The 24575-nt window shown below is 40.0% G+C and overlaps 1 protein-coding gene across 6 annotated transcripts in view; it reads right to left on the reverse strand.

Annotated features, from left to right (window-relative positions):
* MAST2 (microtubule associated serine/threonine kinase 2) overlaps positions 1 to 23089 on the reverse strand; it is a 210882-nt gene extending 187793 nt beyond the window's left edge. For all 6 annotated transcript variants that reach the window (XM_044770697.2, XM_044770696.2, XM_044770698.2 and 3 more), the window contains exon 1: positions 22729 to 23089. In XM_044770697.2, coding sequence (XP_044626632.1) covers positions 22729 to 22944 — 216 coding nt within the window. In that variant the 5' untranslated portion in view covers positions 22945 to 23089. The remainder of the gene's footprint in view (positions 1 to 22728) is intronic.
* Between the last annotated feature and the right edge of the window lie 1486 nt (positions 23090 to 24575).

Genomic DNA, 24575 nt, shown 5'->3' on the forward strand with positions numbered 1-24575 from the left:
ATAAATTTTTAAACTTTGAGTTAGGTAGAGTTCTTAGACAAGAAACAAAGCACAAGTATAAAAAGAACACATATACAAAGGGGACCTCATCAAATTTAAAAACTACTACTCTTCAAAAGTTACTGTTAAAAAAATTAAAAACGGAGCCAGTCCTGATGGCCTAGCGGTTAAAGTTCAGCGCATTCTGCTTTGGCAGCCCAGGTTTGGTTCCCAGGCACAGAACCACACCGCTTATCTGTCAGCAGCCATGCTGTGAGCAGTGGCTCACACAGAAGAACTAGAAGGACTTACAACTAGAATATACAACTATGTACTGAGGCTTTGGGGAGGGGAAAAAAAAAGAGAGAGGAACATTGGCAACAGATGTTAGCTCAGGGCAAATCATTCTCAGCCAAAAAAAGAATTAAAACAAATCACACACAAGGAAAAAATATTTGCAAAACACACATCTGAAAAAGGACTGGCATTCAGTGTAAATAAAGATCTTTCACAATTCAATAATAAGAAAATACACAAGCCAATAAAAAAAAAACATGAGCAAAAGATTCAACAGACACTTCAACAAAGAGGTAAATACATCAAATGAACATATGAAACCCACCTCAAAACCATTTATCATTAGGGAAACAAAAATTAAAATCAAATGAGAGGTAACATCAGCAAAATGGTGGATGGAGTGCGCAGCTCCAAACTAACATCCTTCCACAGAAACATGGAAAAACAAGCAGAAACTGTCAAAAACACCTTTATCAGAAGTCTGGAAAATAGTCAAAGGTTAACAGCAACCAAGAGAATGATGAATCAAGAAGTCAACTTTAAAATGGTAGGAAAGCTTGTGGCATTTCTATTTGCCCTTGCCCCACCCACTCTTAGATGCGGAAGCAGTCTTGAAGACATCAGCCAGTGTTCCCAGCATGGGTCTCTGGTTCCAGAAGAAGCCAAATAGACCTTATTTGCAAATTACTGTTTATGTCTAACTTGTCTGGAGACTACCTGAAGGAGTGACACAAGGCACTGCTCCCTATTTCACCTGACTCAGAATCTGCTCAACTTAGCAGTGAGCATTGCTCAAAAACACTGTAAGGTGATCCAAACACTCACAGCCACCTGGGCAAGAGATTAAAAACAGACACACAACAGACTGCCTAAGGTCTGGGAGGAAAAGGAGAGAGTTTCTCTGGGAAATTAGGGCAATCAAAAACACCTGTGTATATAGGGTAATTTAGAAAGCCCGAGGCAAAATGCATGCTCAGAAAAGACCTGAAAAGACTTTAAGCTTTCATCTCAGGCTGATCCCTAGGCTCAGTTCAAGTCTGCCTAAGCACTGAAGAAGGGCCCCAGCAAAAAGTCAATCTGCAAAGACTGGGAGATAGGTTAGTTTGTTTCTTTGTTTGTTTGACTCCTGGTGATCAAGGAAATCTCCATTAAAACACCAGCTAGGGAACAGAGACTTCAATACTACACACAGCTTCTGCAAAAAAATGTCATGAAAACTCATTAGACAAATGGACAACTACAGCCTTCAACAATCAAAAAACAGCAAACCCTGGGGAAAGGGGAAAAGCAGATTTCCAGGGTTACCAATATTCAAATATCCACTTTTCAACAACAACAACAAAAAATCACATATACAAAGAAATAAGAAAGTATAGCCCATTCAAAGAATCAAAATAAATTAACAAAAACAATCACTGAGGAAGCCCAGCATTGGACTTAGTAGCAAACTTTAAATCCACTGTCAAATATGCTGAAATCGGTAAAGGAAAACATGGATAAAGAATGAAAGAAAATCAGGAAAACAATGCATGAAGAAAATAAGAATATCAGCAAAAAGAGAGAAATTACAAAAAGGAACCAAACAAATTCTGAAGATGAAAAGAACAATAAGTAAAATGAAAAATTCAGTAGAGAGGTCCAACAGCAGATTTGAGCAGGCAAAAACAGAAGCAACAATCTTGAAGACAGGACAATTGAAATTTTTCAGCCTGAGGAGCAGGAGAAAAAAAAAGAATGAAGAAAAGTGAAGAGAGCTTATAGGACCAAGGGGATGTCTTCAAAAGAAACAATAAACGCATTAAGGGAATACCAGAAGGAGAAAAGAGAAAGGAGAAGAAAGAACATATGAAGAAATAATGGCTGAAAACTTCCCAAATTTGATGAAAGATAAGAATCTACATGAACATCAAGTAAGTTAAACTCGAAAAAACCCACATCAAGACACATTATAATCAAACTCGAAGCCAACAACAGAGAGAAAATATTCAAAGCAGCAAGAGTGATGCAACTCATCATGTACCAGGGATCCTAAATCAGATTAACAGCCAATTTTGCATCAGAACCATGAAGTCCAGCAGGAAGTGGGATGACATATTTAAATGCCAATAGAAAAAACTGTCAACTTAGATTTCTATATCCAACAAAACGCTCCTTCAAAAATAAGGGAGAAATTGAAACATTCTCAGTCAAACAAAAGATGAGGGAGTCCATTACCACTACTTCTGCCCTAAAAGATGTCCTTCAGGTTGAAATGAAAAGACACAAAACAGAAACTTGAAGACATATGAAGATATAAAGATCTCCATTAAAGGTAACTACATGGGCAAACATAAAAGCCAGTATCATTGTATTTGTAGTTTGTAACTCCACTTTTTATTTCCCATATGATTTAAAAGACAAATGCATAAAAAATAATTATAAATCTGTCATTGGGCACACAATGTATGAAGATGTAATTTGTGACAACAACACAAGGGGCTGGGACAGTTTTTGTATGCCATTGAACATGGTACCAATTCAAACCAGACTGCTATAAATTTAGGATGTTACATGTAATCCCCACAGCAAGCATAAAGAAAATATCTAAAAAGCACACACAAAATGAAATGAGAGGGGATCAAAATGGTTCACCACACACAAAAAAATCAACTAAACACAAAAGATGGCAGTAACAGAGGAAATGAGAGACAAAAAGGGTATAAAACATACATGGTAAAAATATGTCAATGAAAAGACAGACATGCTTGAATCAAATGAAAAAGTTTTCTCAGGAAATATTTCTCAGCAAAGAAACAGAAGATATAAACAAGAACCAAATGGAAATTTTAGAACTGAAAAATATAATAACCAAAATGAAAAACTGAGTGAATGAGCTGAATAGCAGAATGGAGAGGATAAAGTAAAGAAACAGTGAACGGGAAGACAGAGGAACAGAAGTTACCCAATGCAAACAACAGAGAGAAAACAGAGTGAAAACAAACAGAGACTCAGAGACCTATGGGATGATACCTAAAGATCTAATGTCTGGGGCCAGACCTGTGGCTCAGTGGTTAAGTTTGCGTGCTACGCTTCGGCAGCTTGGGTTTTGCTGGTTCAGATCCCAGGCACGGACATGGCACCGCTCATCAGGCCATGCTGAGGTGGCATCCCACACAGCACAACCAGAAGGGCCTGCAACTAGAATATACAACTATGTACTGGGGGGCGTTGGGGAAGAGGAAGAAGAAAAAAAAAAAATACATTAGCAACAGATGTTAGCTCAGGTGCCAATCTTTAAAAACAAAAAAGATCTAATGTCTGTGTCATCCGAGTCCAAAGGGAAAGGACAAAGAAAGCAAGGAAGGCTGAAAAAGTGCTAGAACAAATGATGGCTGAAAACTTCCCAAATGTTTCAGGAAGACATAAACCTACAGATTCAAGAAGCTGAGTGAACCCCAAACAGAATAACCCCAAAGAAACACCATAATTAAAATTCTGAAAAATTACAAACAAAAGAAAATCATGGAAGCAGCCAGAGAAAAATGACACTTTACCTATAGAAAGAAAAAGAAAAAGAAATTTTTTTGAATGACAGCAGATTTCTCATCAGAAACCATGGAGTCCAGAATAAAGTGGCATAGTATTTTTCAAGTGTTGAAAGAAATGAACCATCAACTCAGAAACAATACCCAGTGAAAACAACCTTCAGGAAGGATAACTAAGAGAATTCATTGGCAGCAGACCTAACCTAAAAGAATGGCTAAAGGAAGTTCTCTAAACAGAAAGGAAATGACAAAAGAAGAAAGTTTAGGAAATCAGGAAGGGAGAAATAATATAGTAAACAAAACTGCAGGTAAATACATTAGGCTTTCCTTCTGTAACATATATTTTAAAATTCACTAAAGATGGGGCCGGCCCCATGGCCAAACGCTTACGTTCTCACACTCTACTTAGGTGGCCCAGGGTTTCGCCAGTTCGAATCCTGGGTGCAGATACGGCACCACTCATCAGGCCATGCTGTGGCAGCATCCCATATGCCATATCTGGAAGGACCCACAGCTAAAAATACACAACTATGTACCAGGGGGTTTTGGAGAGAAAAAGGAAAAATAAAATCTTTAAAAAAAAATTCACTAAAGACATTTATGCTACAAAACATGAATCAGAATTAGAAAAATTTACTAATGAGGTGAGAGAGCTCAAGAAAAATTAGAGATAGAAGATCAGTTAAGAAATGAAGACTAAACTTGAAGGAACACAAGAGAGAATAAACATAACAGATGATGCCTTAAGAGAGATGGAAAATGGAATGGGTTGTTTTTTTAATGAAGAAAGAAAAAGAAATATTTGAGAGAAAATGATATGTTGAAGAGAGGCAAAGAAGATCCAACATACAGCTCATAGAAGTCCCTGCAGAAGAAAATCACAGCAAGGCAACAGAATGAATACTAAAAATATAATTCAATAACTTTTCTGAAATTAAAAAAATACGTATGAAATTAAAGAAAACTACATACTAAAACAGCACACCATGCACACGCTATAAATTCAAAATGACCAACACCAAGATATATCTTAGTAAAATTATTGGACTCTTAACAAAAAAAAAAATGCTTTCAGCATTAAGGAAAAAGAGCACATGATCTTTAAGAAAAACTTAGATCATCATCAGACTTTGACACCAATTCTTTAAGCCAGATGGAAAACAGGGTTACATATATAAGATACTCAAGGAAAGACAATATAAGCCAAGGATTTTCTATCCAGGAAAAATAACCTTCAAGGTAAAGGGCATAGGCAAACTGTTATCAATATAAAACAACTCAGGGACTATTGTTCCAACAGGCCCTTCCTAAGGAATCTACTAGAGAGAAAGATTCAGACAATCAAAATAACCAGAGATATCAACATGGTTCTTAGCATTAAATATATAGTCATTTGTAGAATTATGACTCAACGTACATTAAAGGGAAGAGAGTAAAATGGAGGGGGGAAGGTGGAGATAGTATACACACAAAAAAAAATTTTAACAGTTTTCATTAATCATTATTGGTGGTAGTATATTAGTATTGCCACTAGAGACACTTATATATTTAACATATATCAAGCAAAAGAATAATTCCTGGATATTCTAATTCTATTATCCCGAGTCTTTGGGAACGTGATTCTTGGTATGGAAGAAAGGAGATACTGATGTAATATATGGCAAATTAAGTAAAGAAGGAAAAAACAAAACAAAAACCTCTGTAGTCCTTTGTAAATATCACTGTTAACTGACAAGGTAGTTTTATTATATATATTTCTTAACTCTATTCACTGAAAAGTCATAGAAACAATGACCAATCTCACAGCACTGAGTATCCTTAGGATCTAGATTGCAATTGCTCTGAAACACCATTTCCCATTAAAAGAAACCGGGAGTTCTTGAAGAAACAGCTAATTCCAGGTGTAAGGCGGAAAATGAGCCTGGAACAGTTTGACATAGGAAACAGCAAAAATATTATTAAAACTATTAGGATCGGGTCAAAAAGATTAAGTAACCAACTTGAAGAGGCTCTTCCTAGATGACAAGAGGACAATTTGAGCTTCAGTTAGTACAAGAAAACACATCAAATATGGGTTGAAATCCATCAAATACGTTTAAATGCATGACTCACACTGATCATAAAAAATAATTAACTGGTCATCTTTTGAAGATGATAGGGAACCAATTCATTATTTTTAAAACTAGGTAAATAAAAGGAAAGAATCAGGCCTTTCTTACATAAACTATACCACTGGGAACCAAATGCTTCCCCAAATAAATGAGGGGAAGCATCTCTTTAAAAAGCTACTCTACCGGCTGGCCCAGCGGCATAGCGGTTAAGTTCCAGCACTCCACTTAGGCAGCTGGGAGTTCACAGGTTCGTATCTCAGGCACAGACCTAGCGCTGCTCACCAAGCCACACTGTGGCGGCATCCCACACAAAGTAGAGGAAGACTGACACAGATGTTAGCTCAGCAACAATCTTCCTCACAAAAAACAAAAAGCTACTCTAGCTAATAAATAAAAACAAAATGATAGAACTATGTCACCATTTTGCAACTCCTAATTAGTGAATCTCGGCACTGAGCATCAAAAACTGCTAAATTTCAAACAGCACAAAGCAGACATTATGTACCTCCTGTTGAGATACCACTCATAATCTTGCTGAACCTGAGGCTGATTAAGCCTCTGTATCCAGCTGTAACATGCAGGAAATACAAATGACACAGAAACATTTTGAAATGCATCAAAAGTATGCAACCTAGACTGTGGGAAACCCTACAGGTGAAATGCCCCAGGGTTTTTCAACACATAAATTTTAAGGAAAAAGGAAGAGATGGAAGGAAAATCTATACATTGAAAGAGACTTAAACATTATCTAGTTTTTAAAAATGGGAAAGACTAAATTGTGATGTCTTAGATGCAAACTTAGAAAGAAATGCAATGAAATTATTACTTTTTAAGTCAGGATAGTGATTATTTTTGGAAGGAGGGATAAGCTATGTTCAGAATGGGGCACAAGAGAGGAGTTTCTAGAATGGCTGGCAAATTCTTTTTCTTGACCTGGGTGATGGTCATAAGGGTGTTCATCTCATAATAATTCATTAAGCTGTACATTTGTTTTGAGTGCTTTTCTTGTACTCATTATATTTTACAACAAAAAGGTTAAAAAGAAAAAAAGGAAAGAAAAGGGAGAAGAAAAATTCCAAATGAGCTGCTACAAAAGTAAGAGAATATGCTGTTACTCTTAAAGTTATAGCAGTAACAATGAACAAGCACAACAAAAAAACATAGAAACAAACATTTAGTGAAATCCAATACAAACCAGGCATTTAAAATCTTGATTTAACCATAAAAACGACACTGGAAAATATTTCTAATTCAAACTACTGAGCTACTGACAGAATTCAAGCCTAGTCCAAAGTATGCTTTTTCTCCATATTATATTTAAACAACAATCAATAAGAAAAAAAGAAACAGTCTACAAGAAAAACAAGAAAACACATGAATAAGGAAGTTGCAGGAGACAAAAAATTCAAATATATGAAAAGATTCTCAACTTGACCAGTAATCAGGGAAACGTATTTAAAACACTGAGATGCCATCTAAATCTAGCAAATTAACAGAAAGTAATAACCCAATAACACCAAGGGTTGGCAAGGCAACAGGGAAACATCACCGGTCAAAGTACAAATTGGTACAATCACTGTAGAAAGCAATCTGGCAATAAAATCCAGCAAGAGAAACTCTTGCACATGTGTACAAGAAGATAAGTCGAAGGATATTTACTGCAGCACTGTAAAATGGAAATAACCTAAGGGTCCATTATAAGAATGGATAAACTGTTGTTTATTCAAAGGAATGCTACATAGCAGTTAAAAATTAATGAAATTGATCTAAATGTATTAACACAGATCAAGGCTGGCAAACTTCAGCTGGCAGGCCAAATCCTACCCATCACATGTTTATGTCCAACCAGGAAGCTAAAAATAGTATTGACATTTGTAAATTGTTGGAAAACAAATCAAAAGAACAATAGTTTGTGAAATATTATTCTCAAAATTACATGAAATTTCAATGTCAATGTCTATATGTAAAGCTTTATTGCAAGATAGCCAAGTTCATTGGTTTACATGTTGTCTCACAGATGCTATCATGCTACAACAGCAGAAGTGAGTAGTCGTGAAAGAGTATGACAAAGCCTAAAATATTTATTATCTGGCCATTTACAAAGAAAAAGTTTGCTGATCCATGACATATATAATTCTCAAAAACAGTGTTGAGTGAAAAAAAGGTAGAGTAAAAGGACACATACAGTAATACTTAATTTGTATAAAATCTAAAAACAAATACTGCTACATCTTGCAGATGGATAAATATCTTTAGTAACGGATTTTTTTCCCCACTAATGAAACATTTTAATACACACCATCGTCAGGACAGTGGTTTCTTCCTAGAGTACAGTGGGGAGGGAAGGGATGCTAACAGTACCTGTAACATTTTACTTCTTTAAAAAACAAATCTAAAGCAATACGTAAACATCTGTTAAATTTAGGTAGTGAGTACACAGGTGTCTAATGTATTTTCTTGTAAATTTGTAATGTTTCATAATTAAACACTTTTTCAAAACATCAAGTGAGAATTAAAATTGCAAGAAATGATTATCAAGTCAGAATTCAGTTTTTTCATTGTGGCAACAGAAATGCTATAGACATATAAGACTTATAGATCAAATAGACATATAAACATACAAGATCAAATACTTTTTTCAAGGTACTCAAAGGCTTCATTTAAAAAATACACCACCAAGGGGCCAGCCCAGTGGCACAGCGGTTAAGTGCATACGTTCTGCTTCGGTTGCCCGGGGTTCGCCGGTTTGGATCCTGGATGCGGACATGGCACCACTTGGCATGCCATGCTGTGGTAGGCGTCCCACATATAAAGTAGAGGAAGATGGGCATGGATGTTAGCTCAGGGCCAGCCTTCCTCAGCAAAAAGATGAGGATTGGCAGCAGTTAGCTCAGAGCTAATCTTCCTCAAAGAAAAAAAGACAAGAAGCACAACACGGAGAAAGGGATAGAAAGGAGAGTTAGCTTTGTTGTGTAAGAGAAAATTTAGCAGAGAAAACTAAGGCAGAGATTTTGCACAAAATCATAAAGCCAATGAAAGTACAGAAATATAAATCAAATCTTAATTCCAAGTCCATAAATCACAGCTTAACTCTAAAATAATGTTAGTTAAAATGAAAGTAACTTCAGCTTTTTAAGAGCATAGCCTCTAGAGTCAAGGCTCTGGGACTTGCAGGACCTTGAGTAAGTTATTTAACCTCTCTGTACCTCAACTTCCTCATCTGTAAAATGGAGATAATACTATCTACCTTATAGGGTTGATATGAGAATTAAAGTGTTTAGCACACTACCTGCCACAAAGTAAGACTTCAATGATTGTTACCTATTAATTATCCTTTTGGCGGAACTTTGAGCTTGAATTTCACCCAAGTAATTTCCTCTTGAACTGAAGAGCAGTAATAACAAAGACTCTGTTTCATTTTAACAGAAATTTGAATATCTACTATGTTCCAGAAAGTATGTTAAGGATATAAACTTAAGCAAAATAAGACTCCTACACTTATTTCTTTTTTTTACTCTATTTTCCCTAAAGCAGTGGTTCTCAGAGTGTGGTTTCCAGACCAGCAGCATCAGCTTCATGATCACATGGAAACTTGTTAGAAATCCCAGACCTACGGAATCTTCTGATTCTAGGTGTTGGGCCCAGCCATCCTTGTTTTAACAAGCCCACAAGATAACTCCATTAGCCCTGAAGACTGAGACTAACTGGCCTGAAGAAGTTCACACTCATCCTCCAAGAGGAGTGATTCTCTGATTGAGTCAGGTTCAGCTGACTGAGCCACAGTTTCAGGAGTTAAAAATCAAAGCACAGCTATAACAACTGGATATCCATCGACATGTAAAAGAAAGAAATTAAGGGCCAGTCCAATGGCGCAGTGGTTAAGTTCATGCGCTCCACTTTGGCGGCCCAGGGTTCACCAGTTTGGATCCTGGGCACAAACCTACACACCACTTATCAAGTCATGCTGAGGTGGCATCCCACATCCCACATAGAAGAACTAGAAGGACCTACAATGTGGATATACAACTATGTACTGATGCACTGGGGAGAAAAAAAAAAGAGGAAGATTGGCAACAGACGTTAGCTCAGGGCCAATCTTCCTCGTCAAAAAAAAAAGAAAGAGGGGCTGGCCCTGTGGCCGAGTGGTTAAGTTCGCACGCTCCACTGCAGGCGGCCCAGTGTTTCATTGGTTCGAATCCTGGGCGCGGACATGGTACTGCTCATCAAACCATGCTGAGGCAGCGTCCCACATGCCACAACTAGAAGGACCCACAACGAAGAATATACAACTATGTACTGGGGGGCTTTGGGGAGAAAAAGGAAAAAAATAAAAAATCTTTAAAAGAAAAAAAAAACAAAGAAAGAAAGAAGTTAGACCTTCACTTCATACCATTTACAAATATTAGCTCAAAATGAATCAAACACCTAAATATAAGAACTAAACCATAAAACTCTCAGAAGAAAACACAAGGGTAAATCTTCATGACCTTGGATTTGGCAATGGTTTCTTAGATATGACACCAAAAACCTAAGCAACAAAAGAAAAAAACAGATACATTGCACTTCATCAAAATTAAAAACGTTTGTGCATCAAAGGGCACTAGCAAGAAAGTGAATGACTATTCACTAAATGGAAGAAAATAATTGCAAAGCATACATCTGGTAAGAGTCTGATATCCAGAATAAACATAGAACTCTTATAACTCAATAACAAACAGCCCAGTTGAAAAATGGGCAATGGATCTGAACAGACAATTCTATGAAGAAGATATACAAATGGTCAGCAAGCACACAAAAAGATGCTCAACATCATTAGCCTATAGGGAACTGTAAATTAAAAGCACTATGAGATATTTACACCCACTAGGATGACTATAATTTTTTAAAGGGAAAATAACAGGTGTTAGCAAGGTCGTGGAGAAACTGGAACCCTTGACAGTGCTGGCAGGAATGTTAAAATGGTACAGCCACTGCAGAAAACAGTTTGGCAGTTTCTCAAAAAGTTAAACAGAATTACCATACGATCTAGTAATTCCATTGCTGTATATCTAACCAAAACATTGAAATGAAAAACAGGCTCTCAAACAAAAACTTGTACATGAATGTTCATAGCAGCACTATCACAATCGTTAAAAGTTACAACCAACCCAAATGCCCATCAACTGATGACTGGATAAACAAAATGTAGTAGATTCATATAGTGGAATATTAGCCATAAAAAGGAATGAAGTACTGATATATACTACAATGTGGATGAATCTCAAAAACATTATGCTAAATGAAAGAAGCCAGACACAAAAGGCCACATATTGCATGATTCCATTTGTATGAAATGTCCAGAGTCCATAGAGACAGAAAACAGATGAGCAGTTGCCAGGGATTGGGGGAAGGAAGAAATGGGGAATGACTATTTAATGGCTATGAGATTTCCTTCTGGAGTGACAAAAATATTCCGGAACTAGATAGTGGTGATGGTTGTACAATATTTCAATGCATTAAATGTCACCAATTGTAAATTTTATGTTGCGTATTTTACCATAATTTAAAAAGTCAAAGCACATGTGGAGGTGGGCTCTCTAGGGCAACACCTCCTCCTAGGGGCCTATTAAAGTGAGACAAGCTGAGACCCAGTCACCTTTCTCTCTGGCTTCTCTTTGGCTTCTTTCTGGCTCTTTTCCTCTTCCACATGGCTGGGCTGACAAAGTGAGAAAAGCCTGAGGACAGCTCTCACTAGCCACCAAGACCTGAACTAGTGTGGAGGGTGCCAGAAACTAGCTCTGCCACAACAAAGGAAAACAAGCTTTTCCAGATCTCCTAGCTGTTCTTGGCTAAAGGCCTTTACTTGTCTTTAAAATGGTTATTACCCCAAACTGTGTGGGCCTACAGGGAATGAAAGGAGACTATGGTTCTATGCTGTCTATAGGCGAAATAAGAGGATATCTGCCTAATTTTGGCTGAGGACTACATTGGGGTTTGAGGGCTGGGGCAGGGACTAGCTAGATGTTCGCAGAACATGATTCACCTTCCTCCTGCGCATCATGTAAATGACATTTCCCAGCCCTCTAGCAGTTAGGCATGGCCCTGTGACGGAGTTCTGGCAATAGAAAATGGGTGGAAGTGATTAAGCCTGGCCTATCAAAGCCTCCTACAAGATCCCCCACTTGCCTCGGGTGACCTCAGAGCCAGGTGTAGAAAATGGTAAGGCCTTCATTAGCCTGAGTTCTTTCTAATGTATCTGTTACAGCAACTAGTGCAGTTTAGCACAGAAGACCACCAGCATGAGAGGTAGTTACAAAATGTCCTTTTCTCTTTCTGGTCAAAGGCAGGACTCAGATATCCCCAAGTCACCTGAACAAAATCATCTTATATTAACCCTTTGAAATAACCTACAAACTTTTTAAAAATTATTACCAACTATTTCTAAACTCTGCTTTTTAAAACATTCCTGAAGGCCTCAAATAGTCAGGAAAATCAGAAGGCGTGAGAATACTACATTACCTCTGTTTTGCTGAAATACAGGCAGAGAAACTATGTGGCTTGTTAATTTTCCACAAATTAAGGGTTAAAGGATTTGTGCATCTGCTACTCAGGTTCACCCTTAGGAAGTATTGTGGCGTTAAAGCTGGTGCAACTAAAATGATATTGTAAAATTTAAAAATGTGGTTCCCTTGGCCTGAATTTGTTGTTAATTACATTCTAAACCCTAGGGAGACTATTCTATCTTCTAAGCCAGTTACTTAATAAAGAAATCCATCGAGCTTCCCCAAAGGGAAAAATGCAGAAACTAAAGCCTCCTTTTCAAGTTGAACAAAGCAAGGGAACAGTTCAATAACACCAACAAACCAAAGGTCAAGACATATCTTTTTCTATTACATTTCTTTCTAAAACCAGATGAGAACACTAAAAAATATGAACTCTATATTCACACATTCTGTGCACGTACCTTGAAAATATAAAAATAATTAACCTTTATTGAATGCTTCTTGGTATCAGGCTTTGTAATAACTGTTTTATGCGGATTAATTCATTAAATCCTCACAATAATCCTATGAAATAGCTAATAATATTATTACAATTATATACATGGAATAATTAAGGCTTAGAGATCCTAAATAACTTGCCTCAGGTCACAGAGTTGGAACTTGAAGTCAGAGAATGTGACTCTTAATCACTATATATTCACTCAGGAAGTATTTATTAAGTATCTTCTATATACAATTCTAGAAGCTGGAGATATAACAGCGAGAAAAACAAACCCAAATTCCCGCCCTCGTGAACCATATATTATAATATGGAAGAAGAACAATAAACAGCAAATATGCGACAGTAACAGGTGAATAAAGGATTTGAATTTAAAAAAAGAGAAAGGGATGACAAAGAGTGTTACTTTCAAAAGGCTGGTCAACGAAGGCCTCTGTGAGGAGGTGATATCTGAACAGAGACCTGAATGAAATGAGTAAGCCAGACACATAGATGTATCTGGAAAAAGAACACCTCAAGTCGAGAAAACTACCAACTGTAGAAGTCCTTAAATAGTTTTTAAATGTCCTCAGGCAGGACATGCTTCACATATTCAGAGACCACCAAGGCAGCCAGTTGACTAGAGCTCAGTGAACAGGAGGAAGAGTAGAAGGAAATGAAGTTAGAGAAGGCCAAGAGGCAGATCAAGTAGAATCTTATAGAATAAAACAAGCACTTTGGATTTTTAACTAAACTGTGATGGAAAGCCACTGTAGGGTTTTGAGGGGCAGCGTGACAAAGTCTGACTTAAGCTTTTACAGAATGATATTGATCTTGCCATGTGCAAAATACCACGGGGGGAGAGAACAGTAGGACAGAATCAGGAAGACCAGTTAGGAGATTCTGACAATGATCCAGATGAAAGATGAGAGAGGCTGAAATTAGTGTAGTGATGAAGCTAACGGGGAAAAGTCTCATGCAATTTGAATGTAGCACCAACAAGGCCTGATGGGATGAATGTGGAATACGAGGTTAAGAAAAGAACCAAAGAAAACTCTCAAGTTTTGGTCTGAGTAAATGAGTGAATGACAGTGCCATTTACTGACATGAGAAAGACTGGGGAAGAAGCAGACTGGGAAGTGAAAATCAAGAGTCTGGTGTTGGACACATTTAGTTTGAGAGGTCTATTAGCTATCCAAATGGAAATGTTACATAGACATCTGAAAAGAGGAGTCTAGAGCTCAGAAGAAATGTCCACAACTAAAGAAAGAAATGTGGGAATCATCAGCATACAGATGGAATGTAAAACAATACAATCTGATGAGATCACGTCAGGAGGGAGACAGACTATACAAGCAGTTTAAAGACTGAACCCTCTGAAGCACCAGTGAGAAAGGAAGAAAATCAAGAGAACATGGTCCCAGAAGCCAAAGGATGGAATGATCACGTCAAATGCAACAGGTCAAGTGAGATGAAGACTGTGAACTGGCCACTGGATTTAGCCAATGATGACCTTAACAGAAGGGTTTCCGCGGAATGAGATACAGACATAACCCTGACTGGAGTGGGTTCAAAAAGGAATGAAGGGAGAGGAAACGAAAGTGGAAGATACAGACAACTCTTTCAAGTAGTTTTATAAAGAGGAGCATTGTCTTGCTCGCAGACAATTATTTCTTATCACCTGCTCTTTTGCCTGAATTACTCTAAGAGCCTCCTAACTGGTCTCTTGGCTTCCACATACCCATTCAGTCAATTCTCAATAAAGCAGCCAAAGATCAGATTAAAATGAATGTTAGATCATGTGATTCCTCTGCTCAGAACTCTCCAGTGGCTTCCCATCTCATTCAACTTAAGGCCAGTAAAAGCCGATATCCATACAACTGCCTACAGGGCCCTTCACAATGTGAAACTTCACAAACCAGCCCTCCTCTCCCCACCTTTCCCCTCTGAGCTCACTGACTACTCTTCTCCTTCCTTACTCCCCTCCAGCCACACTGACCTCCTTCCTATTCCTCAAACACAAATTTCAAAGGTGCAGGTAGCCCAGGGCACTTCCTATGCCCTCCACCAAGTACACTCTTCCCCCAGATAATCTAAATGCCTCTTTCTCTTACATCCTTCTGGTCTTTACTCATTTATCCCATTCCAAAGAGATGCCTTTCCTGGCAATGCTATTTAAAACCATAATCCCCCAATACGTTATATCCCCCTTCCCTGCTTTATTTTTGTCACAGTATTTATCACGATATAACATACTACATATTTTACATATTTATCTTATCTGATTCCCTATACTAGAACAGAAACTTCAAGAAAGCAGAGTTTGCTGTTTCCCTTCTCACTGCTGTAATCCCAACAGTACTCAAAAAAAACTTGTTGAATCAAAGAATGAATGAGGGAAAGTATAGGGTTAATGAAGTGTTTTTAAGAGGGAAAATACAGTATGTTTGTATGTTGATGAGAATCACCAACGGAAAAGAAAAACTAATGGTTCAGGAGTATGAAGGAATTGCAAGAATAGAACTCAATTAGATGTAGGGGTAGACCTTAATAGGTGTAAGATTATCCATAGCAATGAGAGAGGCCAAAAAATATGGGTACAAATACAGGTAGGTGGGTAATTTGTATTGGGAGTTTGTGGAAGTTTTCTTCTGATTATCTCTTTCCCTCAGTGAAATGGGAAGCAAGGACATCAACTGAGAGTAAAGAGGACAAAGAGAGTGTTGGAAGTCTGAGGAGAGAGAAAGATTAAACTATCACTTAAGAGTGAATGGACTAGAGAAATGTTATAGGATTGCCTGTCAGTGCAGACAGACTCCTTGAGGTTCATGATCACAAATTTAGATGTCGGCACGGTTGTGTTTTTCTCCAGCCACATTCAGCTGTTTAGATACAGGTGCAGAATAGACAGAGAGTTGGTTTAATCATGGCTGGAGTTTTGTCACGTAGGTATGACAGAAGGGAAAAGAGGCAAGGGAACTGAACGTACATGCACAAGAACGATTATAATAGCCCATGAAATGTTAAGTTGGATAAGGAGGGAAGCAGAGGCATGAGGTGACTGACAACAAAAAGATAGTAAAAAAAAAAAAAAAAAATCAGTGAACCAGAAGTTCCAAAGAGTTTGAACAATTTTGGAAAGGAAATTCTAAAAGGAATGCAAACTAGAGAAATAGAAGATGATGTGAAGGTCAGAGCGTGGCAAGTTCAAAACTGAGATTTTAGAAGTGAACAATTATCAGTAAAGATAAAACATACCCAATGAACACAGGCTGATGTCAATTTTTCCCACTAATTATTTACTGTCATCCACTGTATGCACAGCTGTGGTACAGAGAAGAGGAAAGAGTCTTTGGGAATTAACAATGAGGTACAGTGCCCAAACAAAAAGGTGGTCGACCACGTCTCACTAACAATGCATTTTGTGTAAGCCCTTACTCCTAATAACGTTAAACCTCTGTTCTTCCTTGAGGACTTTTTCCTCTTTGCCCAGGACTAGCCCTTGATCCAACAACCCCAGTTTTCAAACCCCTTTGGAAGCCCAACTATGTATATTAATGATGAAAAACAATCAACACCTACTGAAGGAAAGTAATAATTGCCAAGGTACCATAGGGATTTCACTGAGTACAAAGCTAGGTAGTAAATTTAGCAGAGAACCATACAGCAATCAATGAAGCAATGAAGCAATCAGCAATGAGGAAGACATAGTGACTGCCATACTTGGCTGCCTCTGATGGTCCTGGTCATTGGTCACCATGAATAACTGGGGTGAAAAAAGCTTTTAGGTTGATCTTTAGGCTAAGAGGTATCCAGTAGAACAAACATGGAAAAACTCTGTAAGCAGATGTGTCCTACCCTCATCAGGGAACACTGTCAGACCTGCTTCAACCACCCCAGGCTCTCTGGTCCCAGTACCTTTGATGCATTCAAATCTTCCAAAGCTAACAGGTTTCAGGAGCTGGCCCTTACCCTCTATCACTTCTGGATAAGAGGGGAGGGAGGGCTAATAAACTTTCTGTATTGAAAACTCAGAACAACTCTCAAATGCCCATGTTTCAATCCTACATTCTACACTCCACACAGTTACCAGAGTAATCCAGCTAAAAAACAAGTAGGACCATCCTGCTCCCCTACTTATTACCCTTTTACATGTACTAAAGACCTTCTACAATCCAGGCTCCTTTAGTCTCTTAACTCACTATCTATGCCTTCAACCTCAAGCTCCAACAATACCAGACTGACTATCGTTCCCTACACACAGTATGCAGCTTCCCCTCTATGCACTTTCTACCCCTTGCTTTTGCCAATGTACTAACATTAGAGTGCAGAGGAAAGAGAAGGTGCTGATTTCCAGGAAAATAATTTTGAAAATTCCTTAACAGTGCTGAGGGAATTCTAGGAACTAAAACTGAACTCCATCTTCCTCCATCCTCAAAAATGTCTCATTTCTAGGCCAGCCCCATGCCTACTGGTTAAGTCCAGCACACTCTGCTTTGGCAGCCTGGGTTCAGTTCTTGGGTGCAGACCTACACCACTCATTAGCAGCCATGCTATGGCAGCGACCCACATACAAAATAGAGGAAGACTGGCACAGGTGTTAGCTCAGGGCAAATCTTCTTCAAGCAAAAAGAAGAAGATTGGTAACAGACATTAGCTGAGGACAAATCTTCCTCAGCCAAAAAAAAAAGTCTCATTTCCTTTACTTGTCTATCATACTTCTATTATTACTCAAATCACCCATATCCAAAATATTTTAATCATTTTCTATTCATTCATTCAATAATTATTTAGCACCTACTGTGAGCAAAGCCCTTGACTTTGCATTATGGTACATGAAATGATGATATACTTCCTACCATCAATAATTTACAACTTAAAAGCAGAAATGAAATAATACAAAATGAATACAGAAGGGCAGAAGTACTAAAACACTGATTCATTCATTCATTCATTCATTCAGTAAATATTTATTCAGAAACTACTGTATAGAAATGGATCAATGTGTTATAGAAACAAAATAAGATAATAATTAATATTTATTAGGCACCTATCTAATATGTGCTTTCTAATCATTATTTCATTTAATCTTACAGAACCCAAGCTTTCACTTCTTGGGTTTCCTGTGCATTTCAGGAGATTCACAGATTTACTGAAGCCCATCAAAGATCCTCCAAGGATCCCACATGGAAAAACTTCAAACAGTTTCTGTGACAGGAGTTAGGCCTGGAAGCTTGAGAAGAATTTTAACAGGCAGAGGCAGAGAAGATCTTTTCAGATGAATGATTAATTAAAATAAGTATATGAAAGTGCCTAGCAATAAACAAATATTTACTGAATGCCCATTATATACTAGTTAAAACACTAAAAGCTGGGGATGCATTGATGAATAAAACAACCTCTGAGGAGTTTTTCCTCTGATGAGAGACTGAGAACCAACTAGGATATTTGTTGAGCAAGTATCTGTTTCAAGTACCAGCATATATCTACATTTCCAATAAATATTCGGACTAACAACTACGTTTCAAATACCATACTAGGCCCTAGGTATACAAGAGTAAATGAAACAGTCTGGGCCTCAAAGAACTTACTAATGAGAAAGAGAAGACAACAATGGATGCTACTATGGAGACAAAGCCAAGTCTTGGGGACCTAGAAAAGGGGCATCTAACTCTGTTTCTAACAAAAACTGTTAAGTATCAAGTAGACCTTGAATGCCAAGGTCCTCAGACTTAAGTCTATGGGTAATAAGAAGCTAATGAGGTTTCTGAAGATAAAGAAATGAAATGATCATTTAATAAATATTTATCTATCACTGGAACTCAAGTAGGCAATGAGTTCTAATCTTTTTTTTAATAGAATACAGAATAAATTAGAGGCTAAAAGACTAAAAAGCATAATAAATGAAGCTAAGGTATGGCAACAACCAAGACAAAAGTTTATAAGTGCTGAATTAAGATGACGACGATGACAATAAAGATTTGAAAGACATCATGAAGGTAGAATCAGCAGAACCTGGATAAGGGGGTCAAGGGAGAAAGAGAATTCAAAGACCACGGATACAATTTCAAGTGTGATGACAAGAAAAAGGAAAGACACAAGGAGAAGCACATTTCAAAGGAGAAATAATAGATTGTATTTTAATGATACAGTAAGTCACTGACCTTCTAGAGATTCAAGTCCTGCATCCTGTTCAGAACTTATTCCTAAATACCAGCACAGTATAAAGTATACCAAGCATGACTCCACATCATGAGAAACGGAGAACAAAGTCATTTGTGAGAGGTGGATGCTTGTTGATCAACTAGGTTCTTACTCCCTGAATGAATGGAATCCATCCAGCCTCAACACACACAACTCAAATTTTTATCTTTTCAAAATCAAATAATTTCAAGTTATGGATTTTCAAGGACATTATCAAATTATAAAGTCACAAACGTTAAGATCACAAATGCTGAGTCTATGGTGGAAACGTTAAGCACAGAAATGGAAATGTAGAGCTTGGGGGCCAGCCCCATGGCCAACTGGTTAAGTTCTCGCACTCCGCTTCGGCGGCCCAGGGTTTCACTGGTTCGGATCCTGAGCACAAACACGGCACTGCTAGTCAGGCCATGCTGAGGTGGCATCCCACATAGTACAACCAGAAAGACCTACAACTAGAACATACAACTATGTACTGTGGGGCTTTGGGGAGAAGAAGAGAAAAAAGAAGACCAGCAACAGATGTTAGCTCAGGTGCCAATCTCTAAAAAAAAAAGGAAATGTAGAGCTAAGGAAAGAGGTCAGGCCTAGACACTCAGATCACTCTACAAGGAGGTTATGTGACACAACGCCATGAATAAAAGAGGACTACAGTCCCTTGTCCCACATCCTGAGCACCTGGCATGAATAGGGTAAGCCTGTTAAAAAACAAAGTACAATTAAGGAAAGAACTAAGGACAGAAGACACATCCTCAAGGAACAGTTAGGGGACAGGCAGAGAAAAGAGAAAAAAGACACACAAGCAGCAGTCAGAGAAACAGAAGTGGAATAGTCATTACGACAGAAGAAAAGAAAATGTCAAGAAGGAACACATGGTCAACAATGCAAATAGTTCACAGGGGTCAAGGGGATGAGGACTAGGGGAAAACTGTCAGATTTAGTCACTTACAGGTCCCTGAGACTGCCACATATCTCCCTGTGTAATTCTTTCACAATGAAAACTTTTCACAAGTAGCCATGCACTGCTTTTTAATTTAAAATGGAAGAAGTTTTAGTATCCATGTGGTACACTCACACAATAGAAAACTACACAGCAATGAAAAAGAACAAACTATCTCTACAAGCAATAATATAGATGAATCTCACAGACATGACTTGAATGAAAGAATCTAGTCACAAGAGTATAAACTGTAAGATTCCATTTATACGAAGTTCAAGAAGAGGCAAAACCAATCCATGGTGATAGAGGTTGGGAGAGTGGTTACCTTCAGAGGAGGGTAATAACCAGGAGAAAGCACAAAGGAGCATTCCAGGGTACTGGAAACGTTCTACATCTTGAACTGAGTAGTGGTCACATTCTGTAAAATTTCCTGAGCTGAATGAACGAACCTTTGATTTGTGCACTGTATGTAAGTCACACCTCAATTAAAAGTAAATACGGGGCAGGCCCCATGGCTGAGTGGTTAACTTCACACACTCCACTTCAGTGGCCCAGGGTTTCACTGGTTCCAATCCTGGGCACAGACATGGCAGTGCTCATCAAGCCATGCTGAGGCAGCATCCCACATAGCACAACTAGAAGGACCTGCAACTAGAATACACAACTATGTACTGGGTGGCTTTGGGGAGAACAAAAAAAAGATTGGCAACAGATGTTAGCTCAGGTGCCAATCTTTGAAAAAAGAAGTAGGGGCCAGCGCCGTGGCCGAGTGGTTAAGTTCGCGCACTCTGCTTCAGTGACCCACAGTTTCACCAGTTCGGATCCTGGGCACGGACATGGCACCACTTGTCAAGCCATGCTGAGGTGGCATCCCACGTGCCACAACTAGGACCCACCCACAACTAAAAAAAATATATACAACTATGTACGGGGGGGGGTGCTTTGGGGAGAAAAAAGGAAAAATAAAATCTTTAAAAAAAAAAGTAAATAAACAAACATACAAAGTTATTGGTGACCTTGAAGACATCAGTTTTGGGAGAGTTTAAGTGGAGAAGCCAAACCGTAATATGAGGAATGTATACAAGGTGAGGAAGTGGAGACAGTGAATACAAACTCATTTTTCAAGGTTGCTGGTGAAGCAAAGAGGAGACAACAAAGTAGCTTAGGTGGGTTACACAACTCAGAAAAATTGTGTTTTGTTTTAATTGAGGTATATGACAAAGAGAAAATAATATATATAACAAGGGCCTACACCAGACAAGAGGGCATGTAGGGGAGAGAGGACATAAATAGAGGAATTAGCCTTGGAGAAGAGAATGAAGACTTCTTTCTCTGAGACTGAAGCAAAGGATGAGTGAACACAGAAATTCTGACCTAAAGAGGGGAAAATCAAATAACCTTGAAGACTTTAACGAAGCACGGAATAAGGTCAATTGGACCAGATAAATTGAGTCAGGAAAGAATCTAGGCATTAAGTACATTTTAAAAGTTTCAAATAGGTACTGCAGAGAATATATAAGACAAGGATGAGGGAGGAAATTACAGCACGAGGACAATACTCAGTGGCCTAAAAGCAAGGGCAGAGATAGCCAATTATGGAGTCTGTAGGACTGGGTGGAGAAGAAAACACGAAAGAACAAAGGGGAAAAACATCCAAGTGGTAGTATGTGCATCACTGAAACTATATAATAAAGAATGATGTCTAAGAAAATACTTATTTAAGTGATGGGAAAGAGGTAGGAGACCTAATAGAAAGCTTGAAAGATTCAAAGATGAAGTCACTAGGGTGTCAAGTAGAGCTGTGCAAAAGGAAAGCTGTCACTAGAGTTCATTACCTACAGAACATTTTTCTGCAAATCTCACAAGATCAAGGACCACATATTCTCCTTTCACTAAACTTCCTAGAGCTACTAGTGGCAACTTCTCCTCCCTGATAAAACTGACCTCTACCCTCTACTTGTAAATACACCTGAACTTGATTAATAAACTATATAAACACATCCTGTCCATTCAGAAACTCTATGAATATTTTTACACTGCTTTCTGTGTTTTCCCATCAAGGTGTTTTCAGTGGTAAACTCCTAGAAGGCAGAGCCTGTATATAGGAATTCTGTTCACAGTACTGGACTTGGGATGGCACACATGCAGATGTTTTAAAAAGTGCTTTAACATGAAACAGATCGTTACTGAGGAGAACCTTAACAATGATTCTGAACACACTCCTACAAGACTATAATGATGGCCAAATCAGAGAATGCTTAGGAATGACATCCGTTTTTATAACTATCAAGACAACCTCTAAAAAATAGGGTAAGATTTACTATATCATACTGACTTTCCCTACCTTACACTATTTACCCCTTTGGATAACTCAATACCTCTTTAGTAACCCTATTCTTTGCAGTTCATTTACTCCCAGCCTACATTCCAGTGTCCCTTCTTCCCATCCAGAACCGCTGACTACAATCGCCCACAGGACCATTTTTTCATCCCTCTGCTCCCCTATTGCCCATTCAACTCCAGGACATTACTTCCATTTCTCCACCCCCCATTTTTCTGCCTCTCTAGATCTCCCATTCCTCCTGCCGAAGTACTCAGTCCCCACCCCTCCAACGCCCAAGCCTAAATCTTCCCGCCTGAGATCCCCCGCCCCCATCGCTCCCATTCAGGCTCCCCCCGCCCCATCCATTCCCTCCCGGACCCCCGCCCGCCATACCTGCTCTTTGACCTCGGGCCCCGCGGGCCCGGTCCGCTCCTCCAGTCGCTGCCTCCCGGGCGGCGCTCGCCGGCGCGGGGGTAGAGGCTGAGGCTGAGGCTGGGGCTGGGGCTGGGGCTGGGGCTGGGGCAGCTCCGCCGCCCGGTGAGTCCCATCCTCCCGGCGGGGGGCCGGCGGCGGCGGCTGCGGGCGGTCGCGGCCGCGGCTCCGCTTCATATCTGCGGCTGGGCTCCACGGGCGTCAGCGCCGCCACCGTCCCGGCCCCGCACCGCCCCGGGCCGCAGCGCTGCCGCACCAACCACCGCCCGCGGCCACCATGCCCGGGCGGGCGCCCGAAGCCACCGACCCCAGCCCGCAGCTCCTCCGCGCTTTCTGGGGCCTCAAGAGCCGGGGCCTCCTCGGCGCTCCTCACGGAGGCGGCAGCAACATCGCCGCCGCCCCGTCTTCTCCCACCCGGCACACGCTCGGCTGGCCACCCACCGCCGCCGCCGGCTCTACCGCCAGCCGCCCGCCACCCTCTGGCCCGGCCCCGCCCCTCCTCTTCCCTCGCGCGCGCGCACCGGGAGCCCGCCGCCTCCGGCCGCGCGCGGCCTCCCGCGCACGCGCCAGCGAACGGTCGCGAGAGACCCGCCCTTGGCCCCGCTGCGCGGTGAGGAGAGCGGAAGGGGGAGGGGCTTCCGATGAGCCGGCTGCGGCTGCGGACGCTCATTGATTCTTTCATTCATCCATTCATGAAATTGTGTGCGGGCCAAGCTAAATGCTGGGGATCCAAAAATGCGTTAGAACTGAGCAGTGTCCTCAATGTCCTAGAGGGAGAGGGACGAGGAGCAGGAAGGAGACAAAATGTACAACTGATGAATAGAACACTAATGCGTGCCTTTTTATTGAGCACCTGCCAGCCGTCACCTTCACATCACACTATGGAGGTAGGTCTGTTCGTTCTCATATTACAGATAAGAAGACAGAGGTGAAGTGACGCACCAGGTCACTCAGTAAATCAGTGACCAAACTAGACAGGACTCTGGCTTTTCTGTCCCTTTCCACTGTTTCCTGCTGCTTCCAGAAAGCAAGACAGAGTGTGGAGAGTGCTGTAAAAGAGGAGGAAGTGATGGATTCCTTCTAAGGGGAAAGGAAGGACAAAAAGGCTTCCAGAATCATCCCCATGATTCCCCACTGACAATGAAGTCATATTATAGCCCAGTCCAGCCTGGCCACAGCCAGTCGAGCTGTGGCCTGGGCGGCCCAGCCTGCCACTTCCAGTGACTCATCTGCTCAGCCACGTGGCTGTAGCTTAACCCTGTCTGGCCTTCTCCTTCTGGCTTCAGCTGGTCTGCCACAATGTTGCATTTTTCCTCATTGATTTGACCAGAGTTCTTTCCCAGAAGCCTTTCCTAAGGGTTCACCCATTTTCCTGTGCCTCGTCCCTGAAACTTTTCTGAGAAATAATAATAGCTAATATTATAGAATGCCTACTGGATACCAGACACTGTGCATTCAATTCCCACATACACAAATAGGAGGTAAGTTGTATTATTTCCATTTTACAGTTGAAGAAACTGAGTCTCAAGCTACATAACATGCTCAATATGACACAGCCAGTAAGTGCAGAGCCAAGAGGTCTGTCACCAAGGTGTGTCAGATACCACAGCTTACACACACAACCAATGTACTCTGCAGCCTGTCACCACCCGTCTGCTTCTGTTTTCCCTGGTTCAGTTCCTCACCACCATCCATCCAGTTGCCTCAACCAGAAACCTGGAAGTCGTCCTAGCCTCCTTCCTTCCCATCCTGCCCCCGTATCCGATTAACGAACAAGTCCTGTTGCTTCTGTAACCTTACTGTCTCTA

The sequence above is a fragment of the Equus asinus genome, chromosome 5, assembly GCF_041296235.1.
Source record: "Equus asinus isolate D_3611 breed Donkey chromosome 5, EquAss-T2T_v2, whole genome shotgun sequence".
NCBI lineage: Eukaryota > Metazoa > Chordata > Mammalia > Perissodactyla > Equidae > Equus > Equus asinus.